At 45.0% G+C, this 26,713-nt stretch overlaps 1 protein-coding gene and 31 non-coding genes across 32 annotated transcripts in view; 1 reads left to right on the forward strand and 31 right to left on the reverse strand.

Annotated features, from left to right (window-relative positions):
• itpr3 (inositol 1,4,5-trisphosphate receptor, type 3) overlaps positions 1-26,713 on the forward strand; it is an 85,130-nt gene that overhangs the window by 47,796 nt on the left and 10,621 nt on the right. The window contains exons 29-49 of the mRNA XM_072367048.1: positions 792-911; positions 1,543-1,665; positions 12,000-12,200; positions 12,278-12,393; positions 12,541-12,676; positions 12,755-12,880; positions 15,975-16,100; positions 16,182-16,302; positions 16,799-16,980; positions 17,129-17,277; positions 17,358-17,466; positions 18,320-18,413; positions 18,596-18,771; positions 18,934-19,093; positions 19,171-19,388; positions 21,783-21,983; positions 22,785-22,895; positions 24,001-24,096; positions 24,177-24,278; positions 24,404-24,487; positions 24,581-24,691. Coding sequence (XP_072223149.1) covers positions 792-911; positions 1,543-1,665; positions 12,000-12,200; positions 12,278-12,393; positions 12,541-12,676; positions 12,755-12,880; positions 15,975-16,100; positions 16,182-16,302; positions 16,799-16,980; positions 17,129-17,277; positions 17,358-17,466; positions 18,320-18,413; positions 18,596-18,771; positions 18,934-19,093; positions 19,171-19,388; positions 21,783-21,983; positions 22,785-22,895; positions 24,001-24,096; positions 24,177-24,278; positions 24,404-24,487; positions 24,581-24,691 — 2,862 coding nt within the window. The remainder of the gene's footprint in view (positions 1-791; positions 912-1,542; positions 1,666-11,999; positions 12,201-12,277; positions 12,394-12,540; positions 12,677-12,754; positions 12,881-15,974; positions 16,101-16,181; positions 16,303-16,798; positions 16,981-17,128; positions 17,278-17,357; positions 17,467-18,319; positions 18,414-18,595; positions 18,772-18,933; positions 19,094-19,170; positions 19,389-21,782; positions 21,984-22,784; positions 22,896-24,000; positions 24,097-24,176; positions 24,279-24,403; positions 24,488-24,580; positions 24,692-26,713) is intronic.
• trnae-uuc (transfer RNA glutamic acid (anticodon UUC)) lies at positions 2,016-2,087 on the reverse strand. The gene has a single exon. It is a non-coding gene; the product is annotated as a tRNA-Glu (tRNA).
• Positions 2,373-2,444, reverse strand: trnae-uuc (transfer RNA glutamic acid (anticodon UUC)). The gene has a single exon. It is a non-coding gene; the product is annotated as a tRNA-Glu (tRNA).
• trnae-uuc (transfer RNA glutamic acid (anticodon UUC)) lies at positions 2,750-2,821 on the reverse strand. Its single transcript has one exon. It is a non-coding gene; the product is annotated as a tRNA-Glu (tRNA).
• Positions 3,128-3,199, reverse strand: trnae-cuc (transfer RNA glutamic acid (anticodon CUC)). The gene has a single exon. It is a non-coding gene; the product is annotated as a tRNA-Glu (tRNA).
• Positions 3,484-3,555, reverse strand: trnae-uuc (transfer RNA glutamic acid (anticodon UUC)). The gene has a single exon. It is a non-coding gene; the product is annotated as a tRNA-Glu (tRNA).
• On the reverse strand, positions 4,402-4,473 carry trnae-uuc (transfer RNA glutamic acid (anticodon UUC)). Its single transcript has one exon. It is a non-coding gene; the product is annotated as a tRNA-Glu (tRNA).
• Positions 4,758-4,829, reverse strand: trnae-uuc (transfer RNA glutamic acid (anticodon UUC)). The gene has a single exon. It is a non-coding gene; the product is annotated as a tRNA-Glu (tRNA).
• Positions 5,136-5,207, reverse strand: trnae-cuc (transfer RNA glutamic acid (anticodon CUC)). Its single transcript has one exon. It is a non-coding gene; the product is annotated as a tRNA-Glu (tRNA).
• On the reverse strand, positions 5,492-5,563 carry trnae-uuc (transfer RNA glutamic acid (anticodon UUC)). Its single transcript has one exon. It is a non-coding gene; the product is annotated as a tRNA-Glu (tRNA).
• trnae-uuc (transfer RNA glutamic acid (anticodon UUC)) lies at positions 5,870-5,941 on the reverse strand. Its single transcript has one exon. It is a non-coding gene; the product is annotated as a tRNA-Glu (tRNA).
• On the reverse strand, positions 6,226-6,297 carry trnae-uuc (transfer RNA glutamic acid (anticodon UUC)). The gene has a single exon. It is a non-coding gene; the product is annotated as a tRNA-Glu (tRNA).
• Positions 7,144-7,215, reverse strand: trnae-uuc (transfer RNA glutamic acid (anticodon UUC)). The gene has a single exon. It is a non-coding gene; the product is annotated as a tRNA-Glu (tRNA).
• On the reverse strand, positions 7,500-7,571 carry trnae-uuc (transfer RNA glutamic acid (anticodon UUC)). The gene has a single exon. It is a non-coding gene; the product is annotated as a tRNA-Glu (tRNA).
• On the reverse strand, positions 7,856-7,927 carry trnae-uuc (transfer RNA glutamic acid (anticodon UUC)). Its single transcript has one exon. It is a non-coding gene; the product is annotated as a tRNA-Glu (tRNA).
• Positions 8,213-8,284, reverse strand: trnae-uuc (transfer RNA glutamic acid (anticodon UUC)). The gene has a single exon. It is a non-coding gene; the product is annotated as a tRNA-Glu (tRNA).
• On the reverse strand, positions 8,570-8,641 carry trnae-uuc (transfer RNA glutamic acid (anticodon UUC)). The gene has a single exon. It is a non-coding gene; the product is annotated as a tRNA-Glu (tRNA).
• On the reverse strand, positions 8,926-8,997 carry trnae-uuc (transfer RNA glutamic acid (anticodon UUC)). The gene has a single exon. It is a non-coding gene; the product is annotated as a tRNA-Glu (tRNA).
• trnae-uuc (transfer RNA glutamic acid (anticodon UUC)) lies at positions 9,304-9,375 on the reverse strand. Its single transcript has one exon. It is a non-coding gene; the product is annotated as a tRNA-Glu (tRNA).
• Positions 9,661-9,732, reverse strand: trnae-uuc (transfer RNA glutamic acid (anticodon UUC)). Its single transcript has one exon. It is a non-coding gene; the product is annotated as a tRNA-Glu (tRNA).
• trnae-uuc (transfer RNA glutamic acid (anticodon UUC)) lies at positions 10,028-10,099 on the reverse strand. The gene has a single exon. It is a non-coding gene; the product is annotated as a tRNA-Glu (tRNA).
• trnae-uuc (transfer RNA glutamic acid (anticodon UUC)) lies at positions 10,384-10,455 on the reverse strand. Its single transcript has one exon. It is a non-coding gene; the product is annotated as a tRNA-Glu (tRNA).
• On the reverse strand, positions 10,841-10,912 carry trnae-cuc (transfer RNA glutamic acid (anticodon CUC)). Its single transcript has one exon. It is a non-coding gene; the product is annotated as a tRNA-Glu (tRNA).
• On the reverse strand, positions 11,298-11,369 carry trnae-cuc (transfer RNA glutamic acid (anticodon CUC)). Its single transcript has one exon. It is a non-coding gene; the product is annotated as a tRNA-Glu (tRNA).
• trnae-cuc (transfer RNA glutamic acid (anticodon CUC)) lies at positions 11,677-11,748 on the reverse strand. The gene has a single exon. It is a non-coding gene; the product is annotated as a tRNA-Glu (tRNA).
• Positions 20,966-21,037, reverse strand: trnae-uuc (transfer RNA glutamic acid (anticodon UUC)). The gene has a single exon. It is a non-coding gene; the product is annotated as a tRNA-Glu (tRNA).
• trnae-uuc (transfer RNA glutamic acid (anticodon UUC)) lies at positions 21,345-21,416 on the reverse strand. The gene has a single exon. It is a non-coding gene; the product is annotated as a tRNA-Glu (tRNA).
• On the reverse strand, positions 23,703-23,774 carry trnae-cuc (transfer RNA glutamic acid (anticodon CUC)). Its single transcript has one exon. It is a non-coding gene; the product is annotated as a tRNA-Glu (tRNA).
• On the reverse strand, positions 25,114-25,185 carry trnae-cuc (transfer RNA glutamic acid (anticodon CUC)). Its single transcript has one exon. It is a non-coding gene; the product is annotated as a tRNA-Glu (tRNA).
• trnae-uuc (transfer RNA glutamic acid (anticodon UUC)) lies at positions 25,491-25,562 on the reverse strand. The gene has a single exon. It is a non-coding gene; the product is annotated as a tRNA-Glu (tRNA).
• trnae-uuc (transfer RNA glutamic acid (anticodon UUC)) lies at positions 25,869-25,940 on the reverse strand. Its single transcript has one exon. It is a non-coding gene; the product is annotated as a tRNA-Glu (tRNA).
• trnae-uuc (transfer RNA glutamic acid (anticodon UUC)) lies at positions 26,610-26,681 on the reverse strand. The gene has a single exon. It is a non-coding gene; the product is annotated as a tRNA-Glu (tRNA).

Raw genomic sequence — 26,713 nt, forward strand, 5'->3', positions numbered from 1 at the left:
AAATGTGCAGTAAACCCGGTTCTTTCACGCATCAAGTTGTTTTATTTCATCACATTTATTGTGCGATTGCCAAAGATTTAAAAATTTTTTCTTATTGTTGAAAAGCTCTACACGATTCTCACTGATTATCGAGACCAAAAGCATTTAAATATCAAATATTATCTTAAAATCAATGGAAAACAATATATTGGTGCCATATTTTTGTTTTTTTTTTGTCTCTTTTTAGCAGTTGAATTACTGTAAAAATGTTATGTAAGGAACAACCAATTAAATATCGAAATTTCATGATCACAAAACACCCCTTTTTCGTGTAACAAACCATATATACGTCCAGTTTTCACATCAAAACAAAGTCAGATCATCTGCATATGAAGTGAACTTTTGCTGTATATCCTCCACTGAATGAACACAGTAAACTATAGGAGCCCAGTACTGAAGCTTGGGGACCATGGGGCCTCCATGCTGGAGCCAACATATATTTTCACATTTTCATATACAGTAAAAAGTGAGTAAAAGTAAAAGTGAAGAGTTTTAACGGCTTTAAATGGAAATTAGGCTGCTTGGAGAAATCTTAAACAGACACGTTTCTCGTTGAATTCACTTAAATTAGGTTTTCAGATACGAGTGAAAAGCATTTTTGAGGGTTTTTTTTAAGGGGGAGTTTAAAAATAGAAACTAAACACCCCAAGTACAGTCAGTTCAAAGTTTGACAAACACACCAGAGCAAAATACTGTAATTTGACTGCTTTAACTGTGTTGGATCTCCCGGCTATCCTCCATGTCTGCTGTAGATCCTGGAGCGGCTGAATAGGATGTGCGGGACTGGAGTTTGGAAGAAGCAGCAGAGGTTGCTGAAGAACATGGGCGCTCATAAAGTCATGCTGGACCTGCTGCAGGTGTCCTACGACAAGGTGAGGCTGCAGACCAGGGCTGAAACGATTCCTCAAGTAACTCCATTACTAAAAATCCTCGATGCTAATTATCTGTTTCGATGCTTCGTTTAACTCGCACCAACATGTTCTGATCAGTGGTCGCCTCGTTTCACACGGACCGTTATTACAGCTTGATTTGATGGAGGATGCTAGCAGAGAACAGAAGGAAGCTGAGGCTTAGGCTTGGGCTGCACTTTTTCAGTTCTGTTTTTTTCCAAAAACAACTTGTGTTTATTGTGTTGGACAAATAGTGGCTAACTACCCTGCTATCACGTTGTCCTTAATGTGCCATCAGAGCAGCTTCAGCCTGGAAGCTGTTAATGTTAATGCTGGTCTGTAGTCCTGTCATCAATATCAGGAGGAGGAATGTTGGGAGATAAATATGTTTTTTGTTCATATCACCCAGCCCTAACTCGCTAAAATGTGGTTCATAAGATACATTTTTCTCTTTTAAATAGTATTTCTTATCCAATTACTTGATTAATTGATGGAATAATCAAAAGACTACTTGATTATCTATATAATCGTTTAATTCTGGACAGATCATCTGAGCCTGACTGTTGAATCTCGGTGGAGCTTTTAGTTATGTTGTCTCTGTTTCTGTGTGCAGAATGATGTGAAGATGCAGGAGATCATCAGGTACACTCACCTGTTCCTGCAGAAGTTCTGCATGGGAAACCAGGAGAACCAAGCTCTGCTGCACAAGAACCTCAACCTGTTCCTCAACCCCGGGGTATGCAGCTTTAATGATCTATTGATTGTTGCATTTAAGTACTGGTTAACAACAGTCTAAAGCCACACTGACACCCCTGCAGGCTGCAGTATTTAAAGGACTAAGTTTATCCTGAATTAAAGGCCATTAATATCTGAATTTTTCACAACATAATCAGTTAAACCTCACATGTCAAATATCACATCATTGACATATTAAAATAATCAACTCTTTCTTATCAAAGATGAATCTTGAGAAACTATACATACCATCTCAGAGATTGGCTGCAGGGACTGGTTGCCGAGGACAGTCTTGAGCACACGCTTCCTATTTCTTCCAATCAAGCATTTGGTCTGAATGCCAAATAAGTATTCCCATACCGGGAGTTGAACCCGGGCCACCTGGGTGAAAACCAGGAATCCTAGCCGCTAGACCATATGGGACAAAATACTTCAGTTTTCTAGAATATGTTGTTGTCTGACGGCAGGATGTTCCTACTTTCGGCAATGATACAAAGGTGAAAGAAGGCAGTCCTAGAAGCCTCTTTTATATGTGAGTCAAAGGACAGATCCTGGTCAAAAGTAGCTCCAAGGTCCTTACTATAGTACTAGAATCCAAAGACATGCCATCTTGAGAAACTATACATACCATCTCAGAGATTGGCTGCTGAGGACAGTCTTGAGCACATACCTTCCAACCAAGCATTTGGTCTGAATGCCAAATAAGTATTCCCATACCGGGAGTTGAACCCGGGCCGCCTGGGTGAAAACCAGGAATCCTAGCCGCTAGACCATATGGGACAGAAATCTTGAGTTTTCTAGAATATGTTGTTGTCTGACGGCAGGATGTTCCTACTTTCGGCAATTATATGAAGGTGAAAGAATGCAGTCCTCGAAGCCTCTTTTATATGTGAGTCAAAAGACAGGTCCTGTTGATACATCATCCAAGGTCCTTACTATAGTACCAGAATCCAAGGATATGCCATCATGAGTAACTATACATACCATCTCAGAGATGAGCTGTTGGACTGGTTGTTGAGAACATTGTGGAGCACACGCTTCCCATTTCTTCCAACCAAGCATTTGGTCTGAATGCCAAATAAGTATTCCCATACCAGGAGTTGAACCCAGGCCTCCTGGGTGAAAACCAGGAATCCTAGCCGCTAGACCATATGGGACAAAAATCTTGAGTTTTCTAGAATATGTTGTTGTCTGACGGCAGGATGTTCCTACTTTCGGCAATTATATGAAGGTGAAAGAATGCAGTCCTCGAAGCCTCTTTTATATGTGAGTCAAAAGACAGGTCCTGTTGATACATCATCCAAGGTCCTTACTATAGTACCAGAATCCAAGGATATGCCATCATGAGTAACTATACATACCATCTCAGAAATTGGCTGCAGGTACTGGTTGCCGAGGACAGTCTTGAGCACACGCTTCCTATTTCTTCCAACCAAGCATTTGGTCTGAATGCCAAATAAGTATTCCCATACCGGGAGTTGAACCCGGGCCGCCTGGGTGAGAACCAGGAATCCTAGCCGCTAGAACATATGGGACAAAAATCTTGAGTTTTCTAGAATTTGTTGTTGTCTGACGGCAGGATGTTCCTACTTTCGGCAATTATATGAAGGTGAAAGAAGGCAGTTCTAGAAGCCTCTTTTATATGTGAGTCAAAAGACAGGTCCTGTTGATACATCATCCAACGTCCTTACTATAGTACCAGAATCCAAGGATATGCCATCATGAGTAACTATACATACCATCTCAGAGATTGGCTGCTGAGGACAGTCTTGAGCACATACCTTCCAACCAAGCATTTAGTCTGAATGCCAAATAAGTATTCCCATACCGGGAGTTGAACCCGGGCCGCCTGGGTGAAAACCAGGAATCCTAGCCGCTAGACCATATGGGACAAAAATCTTGAGTTTTCTAGAATATGTTGTTGTCTGACGGCAGGATGTTCCTACTTTTGGCAATGATACAAAGGTGAAAAAAGGCAGTCCTAGAAGCCTCTTTTATATGTGAGTCAAAGGACAGATCCTGGTCAAAAGTAGCTCCAAGGTCCTTACTATAGTACTAGAATGCAAAGATATGCCATCTTGAGAAACTATACATACCATCTCAGAGATGAGCTGTTGGACTGGTTGTTGAGAACATTGTGGAGCACACGCTTCCCATTTCTTCCAACCAAGCATTTGGTCTGAATGCCAAATAAGTATTCCCATACCAGGAGATTTATATGTGAGTAAAGGATAGATCCTGGTCAAAAGTAGCTCCAAGGTTCCTTACTATGTTCCTACTTTTGGCAATGATACAAAGGTGAAAGAAGGCAGTCCTAGAAGCCTCTTTTATATGTGAGTCAAAGGACAGATCCTGGTCAAAAGTAGCTCCAAGGTCCTTACTATAGTACTAGAATCCAAAGACATGCCCGCCTGGGTGAGAACCAGGAATCCTAGCCGCTAGACCATATGGGACAAAAATCTTGAGTTTTCTAGAATATGTTGTTGTCTGACGGCAGGATGTTCCTACTTTCGGCAATTATATGAAGGTGAAAGAATGCAGTCCTCGAAGCCTCTTTTATATGTGAGTCAAAAGACAGGTCCTGTTGATACATCATCCAAGGTCCTTACTATAGTACCAGAATCCAAGGATATGCCATCATGAGTAACTATACATACCATCTCAGAGATTGGCTGCTGAGGACAGTCTTGAGCACATACCTTCCAACCAAGCATTTGGTCTGAATGCCAAATAAGTATTCCCATACCGGGAGTTGAACCCAGGCCGCCTGGGTGAAAACCAGGAATCCTAGCCGCTAGACCATATGGGACAAAAATCTTGAGTTTTCTAGAATATGTTGTTGTCTGACGGCAGGATGTTCCTACTTTCGGCAATTATATGAAGGTGAAAGAATGCAGTCCTCGAAGCCTCTTTTATATGTGAGTCAAAAGACAGGTCCTGTTGATACATCATCCAAGGTCCTTACTATAGTACCAGAATCCAAGGATATGCCATCATGAGTAACTATACATACCATCTCAGAGATTGGCTGCTGAGGACAGTCTTGAGCACATACCTTCCAACCAAGCATTTGGTCTGAATGCCAAATAAGTATTCCCATACCGGGAGTTGAACCCAGGCCGCCTGGGTGAAAACCAGGAATCCTAGCCGCTAGACCATATGGGACAAAAATCTTGAGTTTTCTAGAATATGTTGTTGTCTGACGGCAGGATGTTCCTACTTTCGGCAATTATATGAAGGTGAAAGAATGCAGTCCTCGAAGCCTCTTTTATATGTGAGTCAAAAGACAGGTCCTGTTGATACATCATCCAAGGTCCTTACTATAGTACCAGAATCCAAGGATATGCCATCATGAGTAACTATACATACCATCTCAGAAATTGGCTGCAGGTACTGGTTGCCGAGGACAGTCTTGAGCACACGCTTCCTATTTCTTCCAACCAAGCATTTGGTCTGAATGCCAAATAAGTATTCCCATACCGGGAGTTGAACCCGGGCCGCCTGGGTGAGAACCAGGAATCCTAGCCGCTAGACCATATGGGACAAAAATCTTGAGTTTTCTAGAATTTGTTGTTGTCTGAAGGCAGGATGTTCCTACTTTCGGCAATTATATGAAGGTGAAAGAAGGCAGTTCTAGAAGCCTCTTTTATATGTGAGTCAAAAGACAGGTCCTGTTGATACATCATCCAACGTCCTTACTATAGTACCAGAATCCAAGGATATGCCATCATGAGTAACTATACATACCATCTCAGAGATTGGCTGCTGAGGACAGTCTTGAGCACATACCTTCCAACCAAGCATTTAGTCTGAATGCCAAATAAGTATTCCCATACCGGGAGTTGAACCCGGGCCGCCTGGGTGAAAACCAGGAATCCTAGCCGCTAGACCATATGGGACAAAAATCTTGAGTTTTCTAGAATATGTTGTTGTCTGACGGCAGGATGTTCCTACTTTTGGCAATGATACAAAGGTGAAAAAAGGCAGTCCTAGAAGCCTCTTTTATATGTGAGTCAAAGGACAGATCCTGGTCAAAAGTAGCTCCAAGGTCCTTACTATAGTACTAGAATGCAAAGATATGCCATCTTGAGAAACTATACATACCATCTCAGAGATGAGCTGTTGGACTGGTTGTTGAGAACATTGTGGAGCACACGCTTCCCATTTCTTCCAACCAAGCATTTGGTCTGAATGCCAAATAAGTATTCCCATACCGGGAGTTGAACCCGGGCCGCCTGGGTGAAAACCAGGAATCCTAGCCGCTAGACCATATGGGACAGAAATCTTGAGTTTTCTAGAATATGTTGTTGTCTGACGGCAGGATGTTCCTACTTTCGGCAATTATATGAAGGTGAAAGAAGGCAGTTCTAGAAGCCTCTTTTATATGTGAGTCAAAAGACAGGTCCTGTTGATACATCATCCAACGTCCTTACTATAGTACCAGAATCCAAGGATATGCCATCATGAGTAACTATACATACCATCTCAGAGATTGGCTGCTGAGGACAGTCTTGAGCACATACCTTCCAACCAAGCATTTAGTCTGAATGCCAAATAAGTATTCCCATACCGGGAGTTGAACCCGGGCCGCCTGGGTGAAAACCAGGAATCCTAGCCGCTAGACCATATGGGACAAAAATCTTGAGTTTTCTAGAATATGTTGTTGTCTGACGACAGGATGTTCCTACTTTTGGCAATGATACAAAGGTGAAAAAAGGCAGTCCTAGAAGCCTCTTTTATATGTGAGTCAAAGGACAGATCCTGGTCAAAAGTAGCTCCAAGGTCCTTACTATAGTACTAGAATGCAAAGATATGCCATCTTGAGAAACTATACATACCATCTCAGAGATGAGCTGTTGGACTGGTTGTTGAGAACATTGTGGAGCACACGCTTCCCATTTCTTCCAACCAAGCATTTGGTCTGAATGCCAAATAAGTATTCCCATACCAGGAGATTTATATGTGAGTAAAGGATAGATCCTGGTCAAAAGTAGCTCCAAGGTTCCTTACTATGTTCCTACTTTTGGCAATGATACAAAGGTGAAAGAAGGCAGTCCTAGAAGCCTCTTTTATATGTGAGTCAAAGGACAGATCCTGGTCAAAAGTAGCTCCAAGGTCCTTACTATAGTACTAGAATCCAAAGACATGCCCGCCTGGGTGAGAACCAGGAATCCTAGCCGCTAGACCATATGGGACAAAAATCTTGAGTTTTCTAGAATTTGTTGTTGTCTGACGGCAGGATGTTCCTACTTTCGGCAATTATATGAAGGTGAAAGAAGGCAGTTCTAGAAGCCTCTTTTATATGTGAGTCAAAAGACAGGTCCTGTTGATACATCATCCAAGGTCCTTACTATAGTACCAGAATCCAAGGATATGCCATCATGAGTAACTATACATACCATCTCAGAGATTGGCTGCTGAGGACAGTCTTGAGCACATACCTTCCAAACAAGCATTTGGTCTGAATGCCAAATAAGTATTCCCATACCGGGAGTTGAACCCGGGCCGCCTGGGTGAAAACCAGGAATCCTAGCCGCTAGACCATATGGGACAAAAATCTTGAGTTTTCTAGAATATGTTGTTGTCTGACGGCAGGATGTTCCTACTTTCGGCAATTATATGAAGGTGAAAGAAGGCAGTCCTAGAAGCCTCTTTTATATGTGAGTCAAAAGACAGGTCCTGTTGATACATCATCCAAGGTCCTTACTATAGTACCAGAATCCAAGGATATGCCATCATGAGTAACTATACATACCATCTCAGAGATTGGCTGCTGAGGACAGTCTTGAGCACATACCTTCCAACCAAGCATTTGGTCTGAATGCCAAATAAGTATTCCCATACCGGGAGTTGAACCCGGGCCGCCTGGGTGAAAACCAGGAATCCTAGCCGCTAGACCATATGGGACAAAAATCTTGAGTTTTCTAGAATATGTTGTTGTCTGACGGCAGGATGTTCCTACTTTCGGCAATTATATGAAGGTGAAAGAATGCAGTCCTCGAAGCCTCTTTTATATGTGAGTCAAAAGACAGGTCCTGTTGATACATCATCCAAGGTCCTTACTATAGTACCAGAATCCAAGGATATGCCATCATGAGTAACTATACATACCATCTCAGAGATTGGCTGCTGAGGACAGTCTTGAGCACATACCTTCCAACCAAGCATTTGGTCTGAATGCCAAATAAGTATTCCCATACCGGGAGTTGAACCCGGGCCGCCTGGGTGAAAACCAGGAATCCTAGCCGCTAGACCATATGGGACAAAAATCTTGAGTTTTCTAGAATATGTTGTTGTCTGACGGCAGGATGTTCCTACTTTCGGCAATTATATGAAGGTGAAAGAATGCAGTCCTCGAAGCCTCTTTTATATGTGAGTCAAAGGACAGATCCTGGTCAAAAGTAGCTCCAAGGTCCTTACTATAGTACTAGAATCCAAAGATATGCCATCTTGAGAAACTATACATACCATCTCAGAGATTGGCTGCTGAGGACAGTCTTGAGCACATACCTTCCAACCAAGCATTTGGTCTGAATGCCAAATAAGTATTCCCATACCGGGAGTTGAACCCGGGCCACCTGGGTGAAAACCAGGAATCCTAGCCGCTAGACCATATGGGACAAAAATCTTGAGTTTTCTAGAATATGTTGTTGTCTGACGGCAGGATGTTCCTACTTTCGGCAATTATATGAAGGTGAAAGAATGCAGTCCTCGAAGCCTCTTTTATATGTGAGTCAAAGGACAGATCCTGGTCAAAAGTAGCTCCAAGGTCCTTACTATAGTACTAGAATCCAAAGATATGCCATCTTGAGAAACTATACATACCATCTCAGAGATTGGCTGCTGAGGACAGTCTTGAGCACATACCTTCCAACCAAGCATTTGGTCTGAATGCCAAATAAGTATTCCCATACCGGGAGTTGAACCCGGGCCGCCTGGGTGAAAACCAGGAATCCTAGCCGCTAGACCATATGGGACAAAAATCTTGAGTTTTCTAGAATATGTTGTTGTCTGACGGCAGGATGTTCCTACTTTCGGCAATTATATGAAGGTGAAAGAAGGCAGTCCTAGAAGCCTCTTTTATATGTGAGTCAAAAGACAGGTCCTGTTGATACATCATCCAAGGTCCTTACTATAGTACCAGAATCCAAGGATATGCCATCATGAGTAACTATACATACCATCTCAGAGATTGGCTGCTGAGGACAGTCTTGAGCACATACCTTCCAACCAAGCATTTGGTCTGAATGCCAAATAAGTATTCCCATACCGGGAGTTGAACCCAGGCCGCCTGGGTGAAAACCAGGAATCCTAGCCGCTAGACCATATGGGACAAAAATCTTGAGTTTTCTAGAATATGTTGTTGTCTGACGGCAGGATGTTCCTACTTTCGGCAATTATATGAAGGTGAAAGAATGCAGTCCTCGAAGCCTCTTTTATATGTGAGTCAAAAGACAGGTCCTGTTGATACATCATCCAAGGTCCTTACTATAGTACCAGAATCCAAGGATATGCCATCATGAGTAACTATACATACCATCTCAGAAATTGGCTGCAGGTACTGGTTGCCGAGGACAGTCTTGAGCACACGCTTCCTATTTCTTCCAACCAAGCATTTGGTCTGAATGCCAAATAAGTATTCCCATACCGGGAGTTGAACCCGGGCCGCCTGGGTGAAAACCAGGAATCCTAGCCGCTAGACCATATGGGACAAAAATCTTGAGTTTTCTAGAATATGTTGTTGTCTGACGGCAGGATGTTCCTACTTTCGGCAATTATATGAAGGTGAAAGAATGCAGTCCTCGAAGCCTCTTTTATATGTGAGTCAAAGGACAGATCCTGGTCAAAAGTAGCTCCAAGGTCCTTACTATAGTACTAGAATCCAAAGATATGCCATCTTGAGAAACTATACATACCATCTCAGAGATTGGCTGCTGAGGACAGTCTTGAGCACATACCTTCCAACCAAGCATTTGGTCTGAATGCCAAATAAGTATTCCCATACCGGGAGTTGAACCCGGGCCACCTGGGTGAAAACCAGGAATCCTAGCCGCTAGACCATATGGGACAAAAATCTTGAGTTTTCTAGAATATGTTGTTGTCTGACGGCAGGATGTTCCTACTTTCGGCAATTATATGAAGGTGAAAGAATGCAGTCCTCGAAGCCTCTTTTATATGTGAGTCAAAAGACAGGTCCTGTTGATACATCATCCAAGGTCCTTACTATAGTACCAGAATCCAAGGATATGCCATCTACATACCATCTCAGAAATTGGCTGCAGGTACTGGTTGCCGAGGACAGTCTTGAGCACACGCTTCCTATTTCTTCCAACCAAGCATTTGGTCTGAATGCCAAATAAGTATTCCCATACCGGGAGTTGAACCCGGGCCGCCTGGGTGAAAACCAGGAATCCTAGCCGCTAGACCATATGGGACAAAAATCTTGAGTTTTCTAGAATATGTTGTTGTCTGACGGCAGGATGTTCCTACTTTCGGCAATTATATGAAGGTGAAAGAAGGCAGTCCTAGAAGCCTCTTTTATATGTGAGTCAAAAGACAGGTCCTGTTGATACATCATCCAAGGTCCTTACTATAGTACCAGAATCCAAGGATATGCCATCATGAGTAACTATACATACCATCTCAGAGATTGGCTGCTGAGGACAGTCTTGAGCACATACCTTCCAACCAAGCATTTGGTCTGAATGCCAAATAAGTATTCCCATACCGGGAGTTGAACCCGGGCCGCCTGGGTGAAAACCAGGAATCCTAGCCGCTAGACCATATGGGACAAAAATCTTGAGTTTTCTAGAATATGTTGTTGTCTGAAGGCATGATGTTCCTACTTTCGGCAATTATATGAAGGTGAAAGAATGCAGTCCTCGAAGCCTCTTTTATATGTGAGTCAAAGGACAGATCCTGTTGATACATCATCCAAGGTCCTTACTATAGTACCAGAATCCAAGCCTCTTTCATATGTGAGTCAAAGGACAGATCCTGCTCAAAAGTAGCTCCAAGGTCCTTACTATAGTACTAGAATGCAAAGATATGCCATCTTGAGAAACTATACATACCATCTCAGAGATTGGCTGCAGGGACTGGTTGCCGAGGACAGTCTTGAGCACACGCTTCCTATTTCTTCCAAACAAGCATTTGGTCTGAATGCCAAATAAGTATTCCCATACCGGGAGTTGAACCCGGGCCGCCTGGGTGAGAACCAGGAATCCTAGCCGCTAGACCATATGGGACAAAAACTTTGAGTTTTCTAGAATATGTTATTGTCTGAAGGCATGACGTTCCTACTTTTGGCAATGATACAAAGGTGAAAGAAGGCAGTTCTAGAAGCCTCTTTTATATGTGAGTCAAAAGACAGGTCCTGTTGATACATCATCCAAGGTCCTTACTATAGTACCAGAATCCAAGCCTCTTTCATATGTGAGTCAAAGGACAGATCCTGCTCAAAAGTAGCTCCAAGGTCCTTACTATAGTACTAGAATGCAAAGATATGCCATCTTGAGAAACTATACATACCATCTCAGAGATTGGCTGCAGGGACTGGTTGCCGAGGACAGTCTTGAGCACACGCTTCCTATTTCTTCCAACCAAGCATTTGGTCTGAATAGCAAATAAGTATTCCCATACCGGGAGTTGAACCCGGGCCGCCTGGGTGAGAACCAGGAATCCTAGCCGCTAGACCATATGGGACAAAAACTTTGAGTTTTCTAGAATATGTTATTGTCTGAAGGCATGAAGTTCCTACTTTTGGCAATGATACAAAGGTGAAAGAAAGCAGTCCTAGAAGCCTCTTTTATATGTGAGTCAAAGGACAGATCCTGCTCAAAAGTAGCTCCAAGGTCCTTACTATAGTACTAGAATGCAAAGATATGCCATCTTGAGAAACTATACATACCATCTCAGAGATTGGCTGCAGGGACTGGTTGCCGAGGACAGTCTTGAGCACACGCTTCTCATTTCTTCCAACCAAGCATTTGGTCTGAATGTCAAATAAGTATTCCCATACCGGGAGTTGAACCCGGGACACCTGGGTGAGAACCAGGAATCCTAGCCGCTAGAACATATGGGACAGAAAACTAGATGAAGACTTAGTCTTTCATCCACAATTTACCATCACCTTTTTGAAATGATATCATCCTTTTTTACTCAAAGTACTCAGGTCCAAAATCAAAAACCTCACAGAGCTTTTATGTCTTCAGGACATTACCAACTAATTGCACTCATCTGGTTTCAAAGATACAGTAGTTACAGCTGATTGTCATCACCATATCAGTGGAAATATATGCAAAGCTGTAATAAAATTTTCCTGTTCACTTGCAGCTGCTGGAGGCGGAGACGGTGCAGCACATCTTCAGTAATAACTACCAGCTGTGCAGCGAGATATCCGAGAGCGTCCTGCAGCATTTCATCCACTGCCTGGCCACGCATGGCCGCCACGTCCAGTACCTGAACTTCCTCCACACCATCATTAAGGCCGAGGGCAAGTATGTGAAGAAGTGCCAGGACATGATCATGACTGAGGTGAGGACCAGACGAAAGGCGCCACATTTAGGAAACGTCTCGGTGTGCTTGTGTTGACGCTGTTGTGTCTCCTCTAGTTAACCAACGCAGGCGAGGACGTGGTCGTCTTTTACAACGACAAAACCTCCTTTAACGCCATGCTGCAGCTGATGGCTGAGAGCAGGGAGGGCGTCAGCGAGAGCAGCCCCCTCAGGTAAACCTGGTGTAGTCCAGTGAGAAGACGACCGTAGTAATGAGCAGAGTTTAGAGTCTGATGAAGGCTTTCTTTCCCCCTGATGATGAGCAAAGGTTTTCCCCTTTGGTTTGATGGACAGTATGGCCCTTTCTCTGGTGTTTTCAGGTACCACATCTCTCTGGTGGAGCTGCTGGCTGCGTGCGCCGAGGGGAAGAACGTGTACACAGAGATTAAATGCACGTCGCTGCTGCCGCTGGAGGACGTGGTCAGAGTGGTGACGCACATGGACTGCATCACCGAGGTGCTGAAGGGTTTCAGTGGGAGGTTTTAATGGGAGGTGCCAGCAGCAGGGAGGCTCATGTGTTTGTGTGTGTTTCAGGTGAAGATAGCCTACGTGAACTTTGTGAATCACTGCTATGTGGACACAGAGGTGGAGATGAAGGAAATCTACACGTCCAACCACATCTGGAAGCTGTTTGAGGACTTCACAGTGGACATGGCTCGGGTAACGGCGCCACCGCCAGCTCATCCAAAACCAAAACATTATTATTGGTTACCTTTACATCACAGATTTTATGGTTGTTATAAGAATATCTTCAGCCCAAATGGACGCGAGAACAACTTTCTTTGCTGATACATTTATTCACTTTAAAGCTTCATGTTTAGATCTGTTTAGAGCTTTTAGGGACAGTCTGGCCTTACCGGCATCTTCATGGTGCATCTCTGCTGCGTCTCACTCAGAAACAGCTGGTGAGACTTAGGACCAGTGTGAAAATGTCCCTGCACAGAGACAAATGTTGGAGAAACAGAGTGGGGACCACGTTTTACCTGCCCGAGTCATCTGGTGTGAATCCTCCTGTAACAGGGACAGAGGGCACATTTTTCAGAACACATTTTCATTGTTAAAACATTGTTTTTAATTATTTGGGACAAAGCCCCCCGCGGCTCCTCAGTGTAAAACTTTAAATCTAACATTTCAAACGTGATTAAAGTCACATTAAAGACTGTTTATCCACAGTCCCCCTCAGTTCAGGCTCCATAATGTTTAGGACCGTTACACACAATGACCGATGACATCACCAGGTGATGCTCACTCAGGTGATGCTCACTCAGGTGATGCTCACTCAGGTGATGCTCACTCAGGTGATGCTCTCTCAGGTGATGCTCACTCAGGTGATGCTCACTCAGGTGATGCTCTCTCAGGTGATGCTCACTCAGGTGATGCTCTCTCAGGTGATGCTCACTCAGGTGATGCTCTCTCAGGTGATGCTCACTCAGGTGATGCTCACTCAGGTGATGCTCACTCAGGTGATGCTCACTCAGGTGATGCTCTCTCAGGTGATGCTCACTCAGGTGATGCTCTCTCAGGTGATGCTCTCTCAGGTGATGCTCACTCAGGTGATGCTCTCTCAGGTGATGCTCTCTCAGGTGATGCTCACTCAGGTGATGCTCACTCAGGTGATGCTCTCTCAGGTGATGCTCACTCAGGTGATGCTCTCTCAGGTGATGCTCACTCAGGTGATGCTCTCTCAGGTGATGCTCTCTCAGGTGATGCTCACTCAGGTGATGCTCTCTCAGGTGATGCTCTCTCAGGTGATGCTCACTCAGGTGATGCTCTCTCAGGTGATGCTCACTCAGGTGATGCTCTCTCAGGTGATGCTCTCTCAGGTGATGCTCTCTCAGGTGCTGCTCACTCAGGTGATGCTCACTCAGGTGATGCTCTCTCAGGTGATGCTCTCTCAGGTGATGCTCACTCAGGTGATGCTCACTCAGGTGATGCTCTCTCAGGTGATGCTCACTCAGGTGATGCTCTCTCAGGTGATGCTCACTCAGGTGATGCTCTCTCAGGTGATGCTCTCTCAGGTGATGCTCACTCAGGTGATGCTCTCTCAGGTGATGCTCTCTCAGGTGCTGCTCTCTCAGGTGCTGCTCTCTCAGGTGATGCTCACTCAGGTGATGCTCACTCAGGTGATGCTCTCTCAGGTGATGCTCACTCAGGTGATGCTCACTCAGGTGATGCTCTCTCAGGTGATGCTCACTCAGGTGATGCTCACTCAGGTGATGCTCTCTCAGGTGATGCTCACTCAGGTGATGCTCTCTCAGGTGATGCTCACTCAGGTGATGCTCTCTCAGGTGATGCTCACTCAGGTGATGCTCTCTCAGGTGATGCTCTCTCAGGTGATGCTCACTCAGGTGATGCTCACTCAGGTGATGCTCTCTCAGGTGATGCTCACTCAGGTGATGCTCACTCAGGTGATGCTCTCTCAGGTGATGCTCACTCAGGTGATGCTCACTCAGGTGATGCTCTCTCAGGTGCTGCTCTCTCAGGTGATGCTCACTCAGGTGCTGCTCACTCAGGTGATGCTCTCTCAGGTGATGCTCTCTCAGGTGATGCTCACTCAGGTGATGCTCTCTCAGGTGATGCTCACTCAGGTGATGCTCACTCAGGTGATGCTCTCTCAGGTGATGCTCACTCAGGTGATGCTCTCTCAGGTGATGCTCACTCAGGTGATGCTCACTCAGGTGATGCTCACTCAGGTGATGCTCTCTCAGGTGATGCTCACTCAGGTGATGCTCTCTCAGGTGATGCTCACTCAGGTGATGCTCACTCAGGTGATGCTCACTCAGGTGATGCTCTCTCAGGTGATGCTCTCTCAGGTGATGCTCACTCAGGTGATGCTCACTCAGGTGATGCTCTCTCAGGTGATGCTCACTCAGGTGATGCTCACTCAGGTGATGCTCTCTCAGGTGATGCTCTCTCAGGTGATGCTCACTCAGGTGATGCTCACTCAGGTGATGCTCTCTCAGGTGATGCTCACTCAGGTGATGCTCTCTCAGGTGATGCTCACTCAGGTGATGCTCTCTCAGGTGATGCTCTCCCAGGTGCTGCTCACTCAGGTGATGCTCACTCAGGTGATGCTCACTCAGGTGATGCTCTCTCAGGTGATGCTCTCTCAGGTGATGCTCACTCAGGTGATGCTCACTCAGGTGATGCTCTCTCAGGTGATGCTCACTCAGGTGATGCTCTCTCAGGTGATGCTCACTCAGGTGATGCTCACTCAGGTGATGCTCACTCAGGTGATGCTCTCTCAGGTGATGCTCACTCAGGTGATGCTCTCCCAGGTGATGCTCACTCAGGTGATGCTCACTCAGGTGATGCTCTCTCAGGTGATGCTCTCTCAGGTGATGCTCACTCAGGTGATGCTCTCCCAGCCTGCACTGCAGCCACCTTCGGGGGCTCGTCCCGCTCAGCTGGATCTAAATCAGCTGACTGGCTCGGCCATGTTTCAGCTCTGAGAAACTCTGCTGCTGCCTCAGAAGGATGTTTGGGAGGATGAAGCTTTGGAGGCGTTTACTGGAACTTGTGTGATTTAGTATTTTACAGAAAGATGTGACTTTGTCCCAAACATTATGGAGAGCACTGTGTTAGCTTTAATAACATTATTCTCACTTCAAATAAGATTGAGCTCAGAGTAAAGCTCATCCTGCATCTCTGACCCCAGTGTTGATGGGAGCTCTCAGCCTCCTGATCATTCGCCAGTTTAGTAAATCCGGCCCTGAATGTTTGGTCTTTGTTGGAGACGTTTTCTCTTCTGCAGGTTTGCAGTAACAGAGAGAAGCGTCTCTCTGATCCGATCCTGGAGAAGTACATCATCAACGTGGTGTTTGACACCATCAACGCCTTCTTCAGCTCCCCGTTCTCTGAAAACAGCACCTCCCTGCAGGTGAGCCTCCGGGCGCCGTCGGTTCTTTAAACTCCGCCCGTGTCTGCCGGTGCTTCAGATTGTCGTCTCTCTTTGTGTCAGACTCATCACACCATCGTGACTCAGCTGCTGCAGTCCTCTGTCAGACTGCTGGACTGTCCCTGGCTGCAGCAGCAGCACAGAGTGCAGGTGGAGGCCTGCATCAAGACGCTCGCCATGACGGGTAACGCACACACGCCTACACCCCCCATCATGTTTGAATGGATGTTTTTGGGGTAAAATGTTCACCGTTTGGAGGCAAAACTTAAAATATAAGGATTCAAACCATATTACATAATCATCTGTAACATTTATTGTGGAAACGAGGTTGAGCAACAAGAACCTTTTGGTTGTCAGACGAATGAAGAACATGAAGTAGGACAGATCCCCTCAGAAGTTAGACACTGAAGCAGAGTTAAATGATGAATTTTTGGATGATTTTTATTTTATGGAAATCCAAAAGGGTTAGAATTCATAAACCATCCAAAATGTCATCTACGTAGCACCACCTGGTGTCTATTTAGCACCATTACAAGCACCACCCGGCGTTAGAAAAGTGTAACCAGACCTCCAGCCTCAGCCAGTGAGGAAATAACGGGCAGACCTTCCTGATCACGAGTAAGGTGCTAAAACAGGGTTGAGAGTTTGACCAATAACTGTGAGCTTGTCTCTGTTTTCAGCTAAGAGCCGCTCCATCACTCTTCCTTTGGAACTGGAGGCTCAGATCAACAGCATGTTGTCCAGCTCGGCTCTGAACTCTCTGTCCCGTAACAACCCGAACTACAAATCGTCCTCCCGCTCCTCCAGAGCCATCATCTCCAGCAACCCCTGGGACTACAAGAACATCATAGAGAAGCTGCAGGTACCCTTGCTGTCCTTTGAGGAAGTCATTATTCAACATGGATTTAAGACTTTACTAAAGCAAAGTTATGCCCTACTTGAATTTGAAGACAAAAGTAAGCATCGTCCATCATTATTTGACAGCAGACGTTTAATCTTTGCGTGTTCAGGACATCATCAACACGCTGGAGGACCGTCTGAAGCCGCTGGTGAACTCCGAGCTGTCAGTGCTGGTGGACGTCCTCCACCAGCCGGAGCTGCTGTTCCTGGAGGGAACCGACGTCCGGCAGCGCTGCGAGTCCGGAGGCTTCATCTCCAAGTAGGTCCTCTTCAGTCTGAAACCCGCCGCCGCTCTGGCGCGCTCACAGAGGCATGATGGGAAATTATGTGTGTGTGTAGGTTGATCCAACACACTAAAGCTTTGATGACCTCAGAGGAGAAGCTGTGCATCAAAGTCCTGAGGATGCTGCAGGAGATGCTGATCAGGACTCTGGACTTTGATGAAAAGGTCAGTGGATCCTGATCAGCCCGATTCCTATTGATGTTTATGTTTCTGTATTTATCAGACGCTTTTATCCAAAGCGACTTACAAATGAAGATATAACAGCTTTATAAAAAGCTAACAATAAGCTAACAATAAGCTAACAATAAGCTAACAATAAGCTACATAGAAGGAACCCAGGAGTCCGACTCTGTCAGAGGGGACAGAGTAGAGATAGGGTGCAGGCATAGAAGGAAGTGCAGAAAGATAAAGAGCAGAGATAGAGGGGGTAGGGAAGTACAAGGTAAGTGCTGGGATAGGAGATGCTCTCTGAAGAGCTGGGTTTTCAGGAGCTTCTTGAAGATAGACAGGGACGCCCCTGTTCTGGTAGCGCTCGGTAGGTCATTCCACCATCGTGGGACGACACATGAACAGAGTTTGGATTGTCTTAGGCGTGGTGTAGGAGCTGCTAGACGACAATCCTGGGACCAACGGAGGGACCCAGTTGGGACATCAGCCTTTGAAAGAGCATTCAAGTAGATGGGAGCCGTTCTATTAGTGACTTGATCACTGATCAGTTGTGTAGCCCCAACACTCCAGTGCAGAAGAAGAAAACCAGACAAAGGATTCCAGGTTCCAGGTCTCCTTATGATCAGTCGGACAGAAAGTTCATCATCAACACTTCAACTGTAGATTTAAAACTTTCTGAAGCTGAAAAATGACAAATTCTCTGGTCTTAAAGTAAAAATGTATTTTTAAATCTCTGAGATTTCGGTTGTAGGAAAGGTTTTCATCACTTTCTTGTAAAGAGAAGCTGTTCCTGTCGCGATCCCGTGCGTCAGGACGAAGGCTGACATCATTTCCTGTGCTTTCCTTTCAGGGACTTTTGCTGCGGAAAGTTTTACTGCAGAACTACTTGTTTCCAAACAAGAAAAGCAACCAGAAGAACGACTTGGCTGACGTGGGAGCTGCAGGTAAACGGCTTCACGCTGACACCAAACAGCGTGGCTTGAAGGAAACAGGAGCTGCTTTCACTAAATACAAACATGTTTCAAAGCCTCAAACAGTTTGGTTCGGCAGATTTAGCAGCTCGGCTGCATTAAGTTGTTCCGCGTTGTGGAAATGTGGTGCACATGCTGGTGTGTTTGTGCGTCAGGTGGCGAGCAGGAGCGGGACTGGGCGGCAGTCACAGCCATTCAGTGTCGTTTGGACCGAGAAGGAGGAACAAAGCTGTTCACGGATCTGGTGATGAGCTCCAAGAACGACAAGATCTTCCAGGAGAGCATCCAGCTGGCCATCTGTCTGCTGGAGGGAGGAAACACTGAGATCCAGGTAACTCACCTGCACAACTGCACCTGGACCTTAACAGATACGAGCATTTAGGTTTTGGCAGGTTTCCATCACAACCTGAAACAGAAGTTAAGATTCATTGGAAGGAGACAGACAGGTAGATTTAAGTCGATTACCCTTTGGTGTGCACACCTGCGTCTGCAGAACTCCTTCTACAAACTGATGATGGGTGACAACAAGTCAGAGAAGTTCTTCAAAGTCCTTCATGACCGGATGAAAGAAGCTCAGATGGACATCAAAGCAACAGTTACGGTTAACGTTGGCGAGATGACGCACAAGGCCAACGAGAAGGAGCTGGAGAGCAGTAAGCTTTAGTTTCAGTGCACACCGTGGTTTTATTGTTTTAGATGAGCTGGACTAATGCATTTTCTCTTTGTAAAGGTGGCTCTGGAACACTGGTACTTCCTGGTTCAGGAGGTGTTCCGCTGTTGGTCCAGGGTCAGTCCATCGCCCCGGTAACGGGTGTCTCCGCCCTGCCAGCTCAGCCTGCAGTGGAGCAGCGGGAGGTGGAGATGGAGATGGGACCAGCTGTTACCATCATGAAGCCGATCCTGAGGTTCCTGCAGCTGCTGTGTGAGAACCACAACCTCGACCTACAGGTTAGTTCCTACTAACTAACCACCAAACAACCTGGACCTACAGGTTAGTTCCTACTAACCAACCACCAAACAACCTCGACCTACAGGTTAGTTCCTACTAACTAACCACCAAACAACCTGGACCTACAGGTTAGTTCCTACTAACGAACCACCAAACAAGCTCAAGCTACAGGTTAGTTCCTACTAACTAACTACTAAACAAGCTCAAGCTACAGGTTAGGTTAGTTTCTTCTAACTAACCACTAAGTAACATAGACCAACGGGGCAGGTTAGTTCCTACTAACTAACTACTAAACAAGCTCAAGCTACAGGTTAGTTCCTACTAACTAACCACCAAACAACCTCGACCTACAGGTTAGTTCCTACTAACTAACCACCAAACAAGCTCGACCTACAGGTTAGTTACTACTAACTAACCACCAAACAACCTCGACCTACAGGTTAGTTTCTACTAACTAACCACCAAACAACCTCGACCTACAGGTTAGTTCCTACTAACTAACTACTAAACAAGCTCAAGCTACAGGTTAGTTCCTACTAACTAACCACCAAACAACCTCGACCTACATGTTAGTTCCTACTAACTAACCACCAAACAACCTCGACCTACAGGTTAGTTCCTACTAACTAACTACTAAACAAGCTCAAGCTACAGGTTAGTTTCTACTAACTAACCACCAAACAACCTCGACCTACAGGCTAGTTCCTACTAACTAACCACCAAACAAGCTCAAGCTACAGGTTAGTTTCTACTAACTAACCACCAAACAACCTTGACCTACAGGTTAGTTCCTACTAACTAACCACCAAACAACCTCGACCTACAGGATAGTTCCTACTAACTAACTACTAAACAAGCTCAAGCTACAGGTTAGGTTAGTTTCTTCTAACTAACCACTAAGTAACATAGACCAACGGGGCAGGTTAGTTCCTACTAACTAACTACTAAACAAGCTCAAGCTACAGGTTAGGTTAGTTTCTACTAACTAACTACTAAACAAGCTCAAGCTACAGGTTAGGTTAGTTTCTACTAACTAACTAACTAACCACTAAGCAACATAGACCAACAGGGCAGGTTAGTTCCTACTAACTAACCAGTAAACAACCCCGACCTACAGCTAAGCTTCTTTTATCTAACTAATAGGAAACACAGTCTACAGGTAACTAACTAACATCTTAATTTGTACAAATTAATCAATAAACAACCTTGACCTACTGGTTAGTTTCTACTATCCAACCAATTAGCTGTCAGTATACAACTTTGACCGATTGGTTAGTTTTTAACTCGTGTAATCTAAAAGAAAGAATATTTTTCAGTCTTTTGTAGGTATCAGACTCAGCAGAAGAAGGTTCTCAGGTTGTTAAACGTTTTATTTTCACAACATTTTCCTGTCCTGTTGTACACGGTGGATTATCTTTACCACCATCTAGTGGTCGTTAGAGGAAGTACCGTGTCGTGCTCCTTGATTCCAACACTCAGACAGACTCAGAATAGATGTTGTGAGCTCGTGCTCAGTCTTGAGCACACGCCTTCCATTTCTTCCAACCAAGCATTTGGTCTGAATGCCAAATAAGTATTCCCATACCGGGAGTTGAACCCGGGCCGCCTGGGTGAAAACCAGGAATCCTAGCCGCTAGACCATATGGGATAGAAAAGAAGCGTTCTCTAGAATATGTTGCTGTCTGAAGACAAGACATTCCTAATTTTGGCAATAATACCAAGGTGAAAGAAGGCAGTCCTAGAAGCCTCTTTTATATGTGAGTCAAAGGACAGATCCTGGTCAAAAATAGCTCCAAGGTCCTTACTATATTACTAGGATACAAAGATATGCCATCTTGAGAAACTATACATACCATCTCAGAGATTGGCTACAGGGACTGGTTGCTGAGGACAGTCTTGAGCACACGCCTTCCATTTCATCCAAACAAGCATTTGGTTGGACTACCAAATAAATATTCCCATACCGGGAGTTGAACCCGGGCCGCCTGGGTGAAAACCAGGAATCCTAGCCGCTAGACCATATGGGACAGAAAACAAGCGTTATCCTAGCCACTAGACTGGTTAGTTTCTACTATCCAACCAATTAGCAAAACTAACATGTTAGCTGTCAGTATACAACTTTGACCGACTGGTTAGTTTTTAACTCGTGTAATCTAAAAGAAAGAAACTTTTTCAGTCTTTTGTAGGTGTCAGACTCAGGAGAAAAAGGTTCTCAGGCTGTTAAACGTTTTATTTTCACAACGTTTTCCTGTCCTGTTGTACACGGTGGATTATCTTTACCACCATCTAGTGGTCGTTAGAGGAAGTACCGTGTCGTGCTCTTTGATTCCACCACTCAGACTCAGAATAGATGTTGTGAGCTCGAAATTTGAAATCTTTGTTTGTGTTTCCAGAACTTTCTGCGGTGTCAGAACAATAAAACCAACTACAACCTGGTGTGTGAGACTCTGCAGTTTCTGGACATCATGTGTGGCAGCACCACCGGCGGCCTGGGCCTGCTGGGCCTCTACATCAACGAATCAAACGTCCACCTGATCATCCAGACCCTGGAGACACTCACAGAGTACTGTCAGGGGCCCTGCCAGGAGAACCAGGTGAAACATCTGCTTAGTTTTTAAGGATGACAGGCTGGTAATAGTACCAGTACCCCTGAAAAATCATTATTCCTACAACCAAAGTCAGAACAACTGAGCTGGTAGATCGGTTTGAAACATTTCCTTCTTTAAATGCCCTGGGACAGCTTTTGAATACCAGCTTTTGTAACTTGTCCCTGATCATTGACTCAAACATCTACAGCTTCTATTCTGGCCTAGAACAACACAGATGTCATGTTTCCAGAACTTTCTGTTGGATATCAAAGCATTGTTTGATGTCTAACTCAGCTTCTTTAACTGTATCGTCACATTAAATGTCGGCTCTTTGTGGATCAAAGCTCTGAAAGCTCTATGTTTACAGCATGAAGAGCACAGGCGACATTACAGAGGCTTGTGGGGCCTCATTGGAGATGGTTCAGACAGAACTGAGCCAGTTATAGATTCTCCTGTGGTGTGGATTAATCCCCTTCTGTCAGACAGAAGTACCTCAGATTTATGTGTGAAGAGAATTATGTAAGCCTGATAAGCCCCTCCCACTCCCTCTCTGCTGTGCTTCAGCTCTGCACCCTAATGCCAGCTGGAGAAGTGTCTGTGTGTGTTTGACATTGGTTAGAAGGATCACCTGCCTCTAATTGGTGTGTTTTTCATTTAAATAGACAGTTGAATGTTCAGGTATTTGGTTTCTAAAGTCACAAAGAAAGGAGAAACATCAAATTTCCCTGGAAAAGAATCTCCAAAGTCTTCACTCTACCACCACAGTGCAGGTAAACTCATTAACATGAACATGTGTGTGTGTTCCAGACGTGTATCGTGACCCACGAGTCCAATGGCATTGACATCATCACCGCTCTGATCCTGAACGACATCAGTCCACTGTGTTACTATCAGATGGAGATGGTGCTGCAGCTGAAGGTACGCTGCTCCACCTGCTCCACCTGGGTCATCGACACAGACAGTACAGCAGCACCAAGGCCAAAGAGTGTGCAAAGTGTTTCAGCATCTGGCCTGGTTTTATTTTTTTGTGGTTACTTCTCACAAACATCAATCATTTTAGAGGAAAATGTGACATATTCTGCCCTTTTAAACAATTTGACACATTTTTCTGAGGTCTTATTTAGATGTATGAACAGGTTTTGGTCAAAATATCTGTCCAGTGACTCTTGTCTAACCCATAGAATGATTCGATACAATAAATACAGACATAATGAAGCTGTTCCTCCAGTCAGACCAGAAACACTCCAGCTCTATATATAGATACAGATAGTTACTGTATTGATCCCAGAGGGAAACAGGTTTGCAGTTAGCTGTGAGTTAGCTGTAAGTTAGCAGTTAGCTGTGAGTTAGCTGTAAGTTAGCAGAACCCGGGCCACCTGGGTGAGAACCAGGAATCCTAGCCGCTAAACCATATGGGACAGAAATCAAGAGTTTTCTAGAATATGTTGCTGTCTGAAGACAGGATGTTCCTAATTTTGGCAATTATAAGAAGGTGAAAGAAGGCAGTCCAAGAAGCCTCTTTTATAAGTGAGTCAAAGGACAGATCCTGGTCAAAAGTAGCTCCAAGGTCCTTACTATAGTACTAGAATCCAAAGATATGCCATCTTGAGAAACTATACATACCATCTCAGAGATTGGCTGCAGGGACTGGTTGATAAGGACAGTCTTTAGCACATGCTTCCCATTTCTTCCAACCAAGCATTTGGTTGGAATGCCAAATAAGTATTCCCATACCGGGAGTTGAACCCGGGCCGCCTGGGTGAGAACCAGGAATCCTAGCCGCTAGACCATATGGGATTGAAACCAAGAGTTTTCTAGAATATGTTGCTGTCTGAAGACAGGATGGTCCTACTTTCGGCAATACCAAGGTGAAAGAAGGCAGTCCAAGAATCCTCTTTTATAAGTGAGTCAAAGGACAGGTCCTGCTCAAAAATAGCTCCAAGGTTCTAGTACTAGAATCCAAAGATCAGATGGGATTCAGGCCCAGATGTTGACCTGCTTCTGTTTCCGTCCCGGCTGCCAGGACAACGCCTCCAAGCTGCTGTTGGCTCTGATGGAGAGTCGTCACGATAGCGAGAATGCTGAGAGAATCCTGTTCAACCTGCGGCCGCGAGAGCTGGTGAGAGTCTGAGACAGATGTTTATAAAGCAGCTGCTGCGGGACAGAGATCATGTTCATCCGAACTCTGTGTGTGCGCAGGTGGAAGTGATAAAGAAGGCCTACGCACAGGAAATTGAATGTGAAGAAGTGGCGGTTCCTCCTCGGGAGGTGGGACACAACATCTACATCCTGGCTCAGCAGGTGGCTACATGCAGGCTTCTGATTGGCTCTCTGAAGGGTTATGAGCCTATGACCTTCAGTAATTGGGCTTCATTGGGTCAGATGTTGGTGCTGAAGTTAAAGCTTTTCTTGTTGTTTGTTTGTAGCTGGCACGACACAACAAAACCCTGCAGAACCTCCTGAAACCTCCAAAGAAGAACATAGAGGGAGAGGAGGGCATCTCCTCCATGGTGAACACCCGACCGTCCATCCATACTCTGCGCTCGCCATCAGCTTGTGGTCTTCTAGCACCATAAAACATTCTGCTGTTTGTGTGTCTGCAGCTGAACCTGAACAACCGGCCCCTGTCCCAGATGTTGAAGTCCACAGCTCCAGATCCTGTGGTGGAGCAGGACCCGCTGGAGTACTACGAGCAGCTGACTGCACAGATAGAGGTACTAACACTTCTCAGTACAGCTGATATTACTACTAACCCCTTTAAGCATCCACACAGGGACTAAAACAGGCAGAAAGTCCCCATAACACATCAGATCTTGTTTCTACTCACTACCACCAGATAACAGACATGTTTTATCTGAATTGAGGTGTCTTCATGTTCAAAATGTTGCAGTATACTGCTGAATGAAAAGAAAAACGTGGAAATGTGTTCAAAATCCAATGTTCGAAAATATCTCAAAGGTTCCTCACTGTACAGCTAAAATCATATGACTATAAAGACAATGCTTTCATCACTTAGCACTGATAAAACCCCATACCATCACAGAGATTAGCTTTCAGACTGGTTGCTGAGGACAGTCTGGAGCACACGCTTCCCATTTCTTCCAACCAAGTATTTGGTTGGACTACCAACTAAGTATTCCCATACCGGGAGTTGAACCCGGGCCGCCTGGGTGAGAACCAGGAATCCTAGCCGCTAGACCATATGGGATAGAATTCAAGAGTTTTCTAGAATATGTTGCTGTCTGAAGACAAGACGTGCCTAGTTTTGGCAATACCAAGGTGAAAGAAGGCAGTCCGAGAAGCCTCTTTCATATGTGAGTCAAAGGACAGATCGTGCTCAAAAATAGCTCCAAGGTACCTTACTATAGTACTAGAATCCAAAGACTTGCCATCTTGAGAAACTATACATACTATCTCAGAGATTGGCGGCAGGGACTGGTTGCCGAGGAAGGTCTGGAGAACATGTCTTGCATTTCTTCCAACCAAGGATTTGGTTGGACTACCAACTAAGTATTCCCATACCGGGAGTTGAACCCAGGCCGCCTGGGTGAAAACCAGGAATCCTAGCCGCTAGACCATATGGGACAAAAACCTTGAGTTATCTAGAATATGTTGTTGTCTGAAGACAAGACGTGCCTAGTTTTGGCAATACCAAGGTGAAAGAAGGCAGTCCGAGAAGCCTCTTTCATATGTGAGTCAAAGGACAGATCCTGCTCAAAAATAGCTCCAAGGTTCTAGTAATATAGTACTAGAATCCAAAGATATGCCATCTTGAGAAACTATACATACCATCTCAGAGATTGGCGGCAGGGACTGGTTGCCGAGGAAGGTCTGGAGAACATGTCTTGCATTTCTTCCAACCAAGGATTTGGTTGGACTACCAACTAAGTATTCCCATACCGGGAGTTGAACCCGGGCCGCCTGGGTGAAAACCAGGAATCCTAGCCGCTAGACCATATGGGATAGAATTCAAGAGTTTTCTAGAATATGTCGCTGTCTGAAGCCAAGACGTTCCTAGTTTTGGCAATACCAAGCTGAAAGAAGCCAGTCCGAGAAGCCTCTTTCATATGTGCGTCAAAGGACAGATCCTGCTCAAAAATAGCTCCAAGGTTCCTTACTATAGTACTAGAATCCAAAGACTTGCCATCTTGAGAAACTATACATACTATCTCAGAGATTGGCGGCAGGGACTGGTTGCCGAGGAAGGTCTGGAGAACATGTCTTGCATTTCTTCCAACCAAGGATTTGGTTGGACTACCAACTAAGTATTCCCATACCGGGAGTTGAACCCCGGCCGCCTGGGTGAAAACCAGGAATCCTAGCCGCTAGACCATATGGGATAGAATTCAAGAGTTTTCTAGAATATGTTGCTGTCTGAAGACAAGACGTGCCTAGTTTTGGCAATACCAAGGTGAAAGAAGGCAGTCTGAGAAGCCTCTTTCATATGTGCGTCAAAGGACAGATCCTGCTCAAAAATAGCTCCAAGGTTCCTTACTATAGTACTAGAATCCAAAGATGTGCTATCTTGAGAAACTATACATACTATTTCAGAGATTGGCTGCCAAGGACAGTCTGGAGAACATGCCTTCCATTTCTTCCAACCAAGGATTTGGTGGGACTACCAACTAAGTATTCCCATACCGGGAGTTGAACCCGGGCCGCCTGGGTGAAAACCAGGAATCCTAGCCGCTAGACCATATGGGATAGAATTCAAGAGTTTTCTAGAATATGTCGCT

This window comes from Leuresthes tenuis, unplaced genomic scaffold (assembly GCF_036924035.1).
Source record: "Leuresthes tenuis unplaced genomic scaffold, fLeuTen1.0.hap1 SCAF_16, whole genome shotgun sequence".
Lineage (NCBI taxonomy): Eukaryota > Metazoa > Chordata > Actinopteri > Atheriniformes > Atherinopsidae > Leuresthes > Leuresthes tenuis.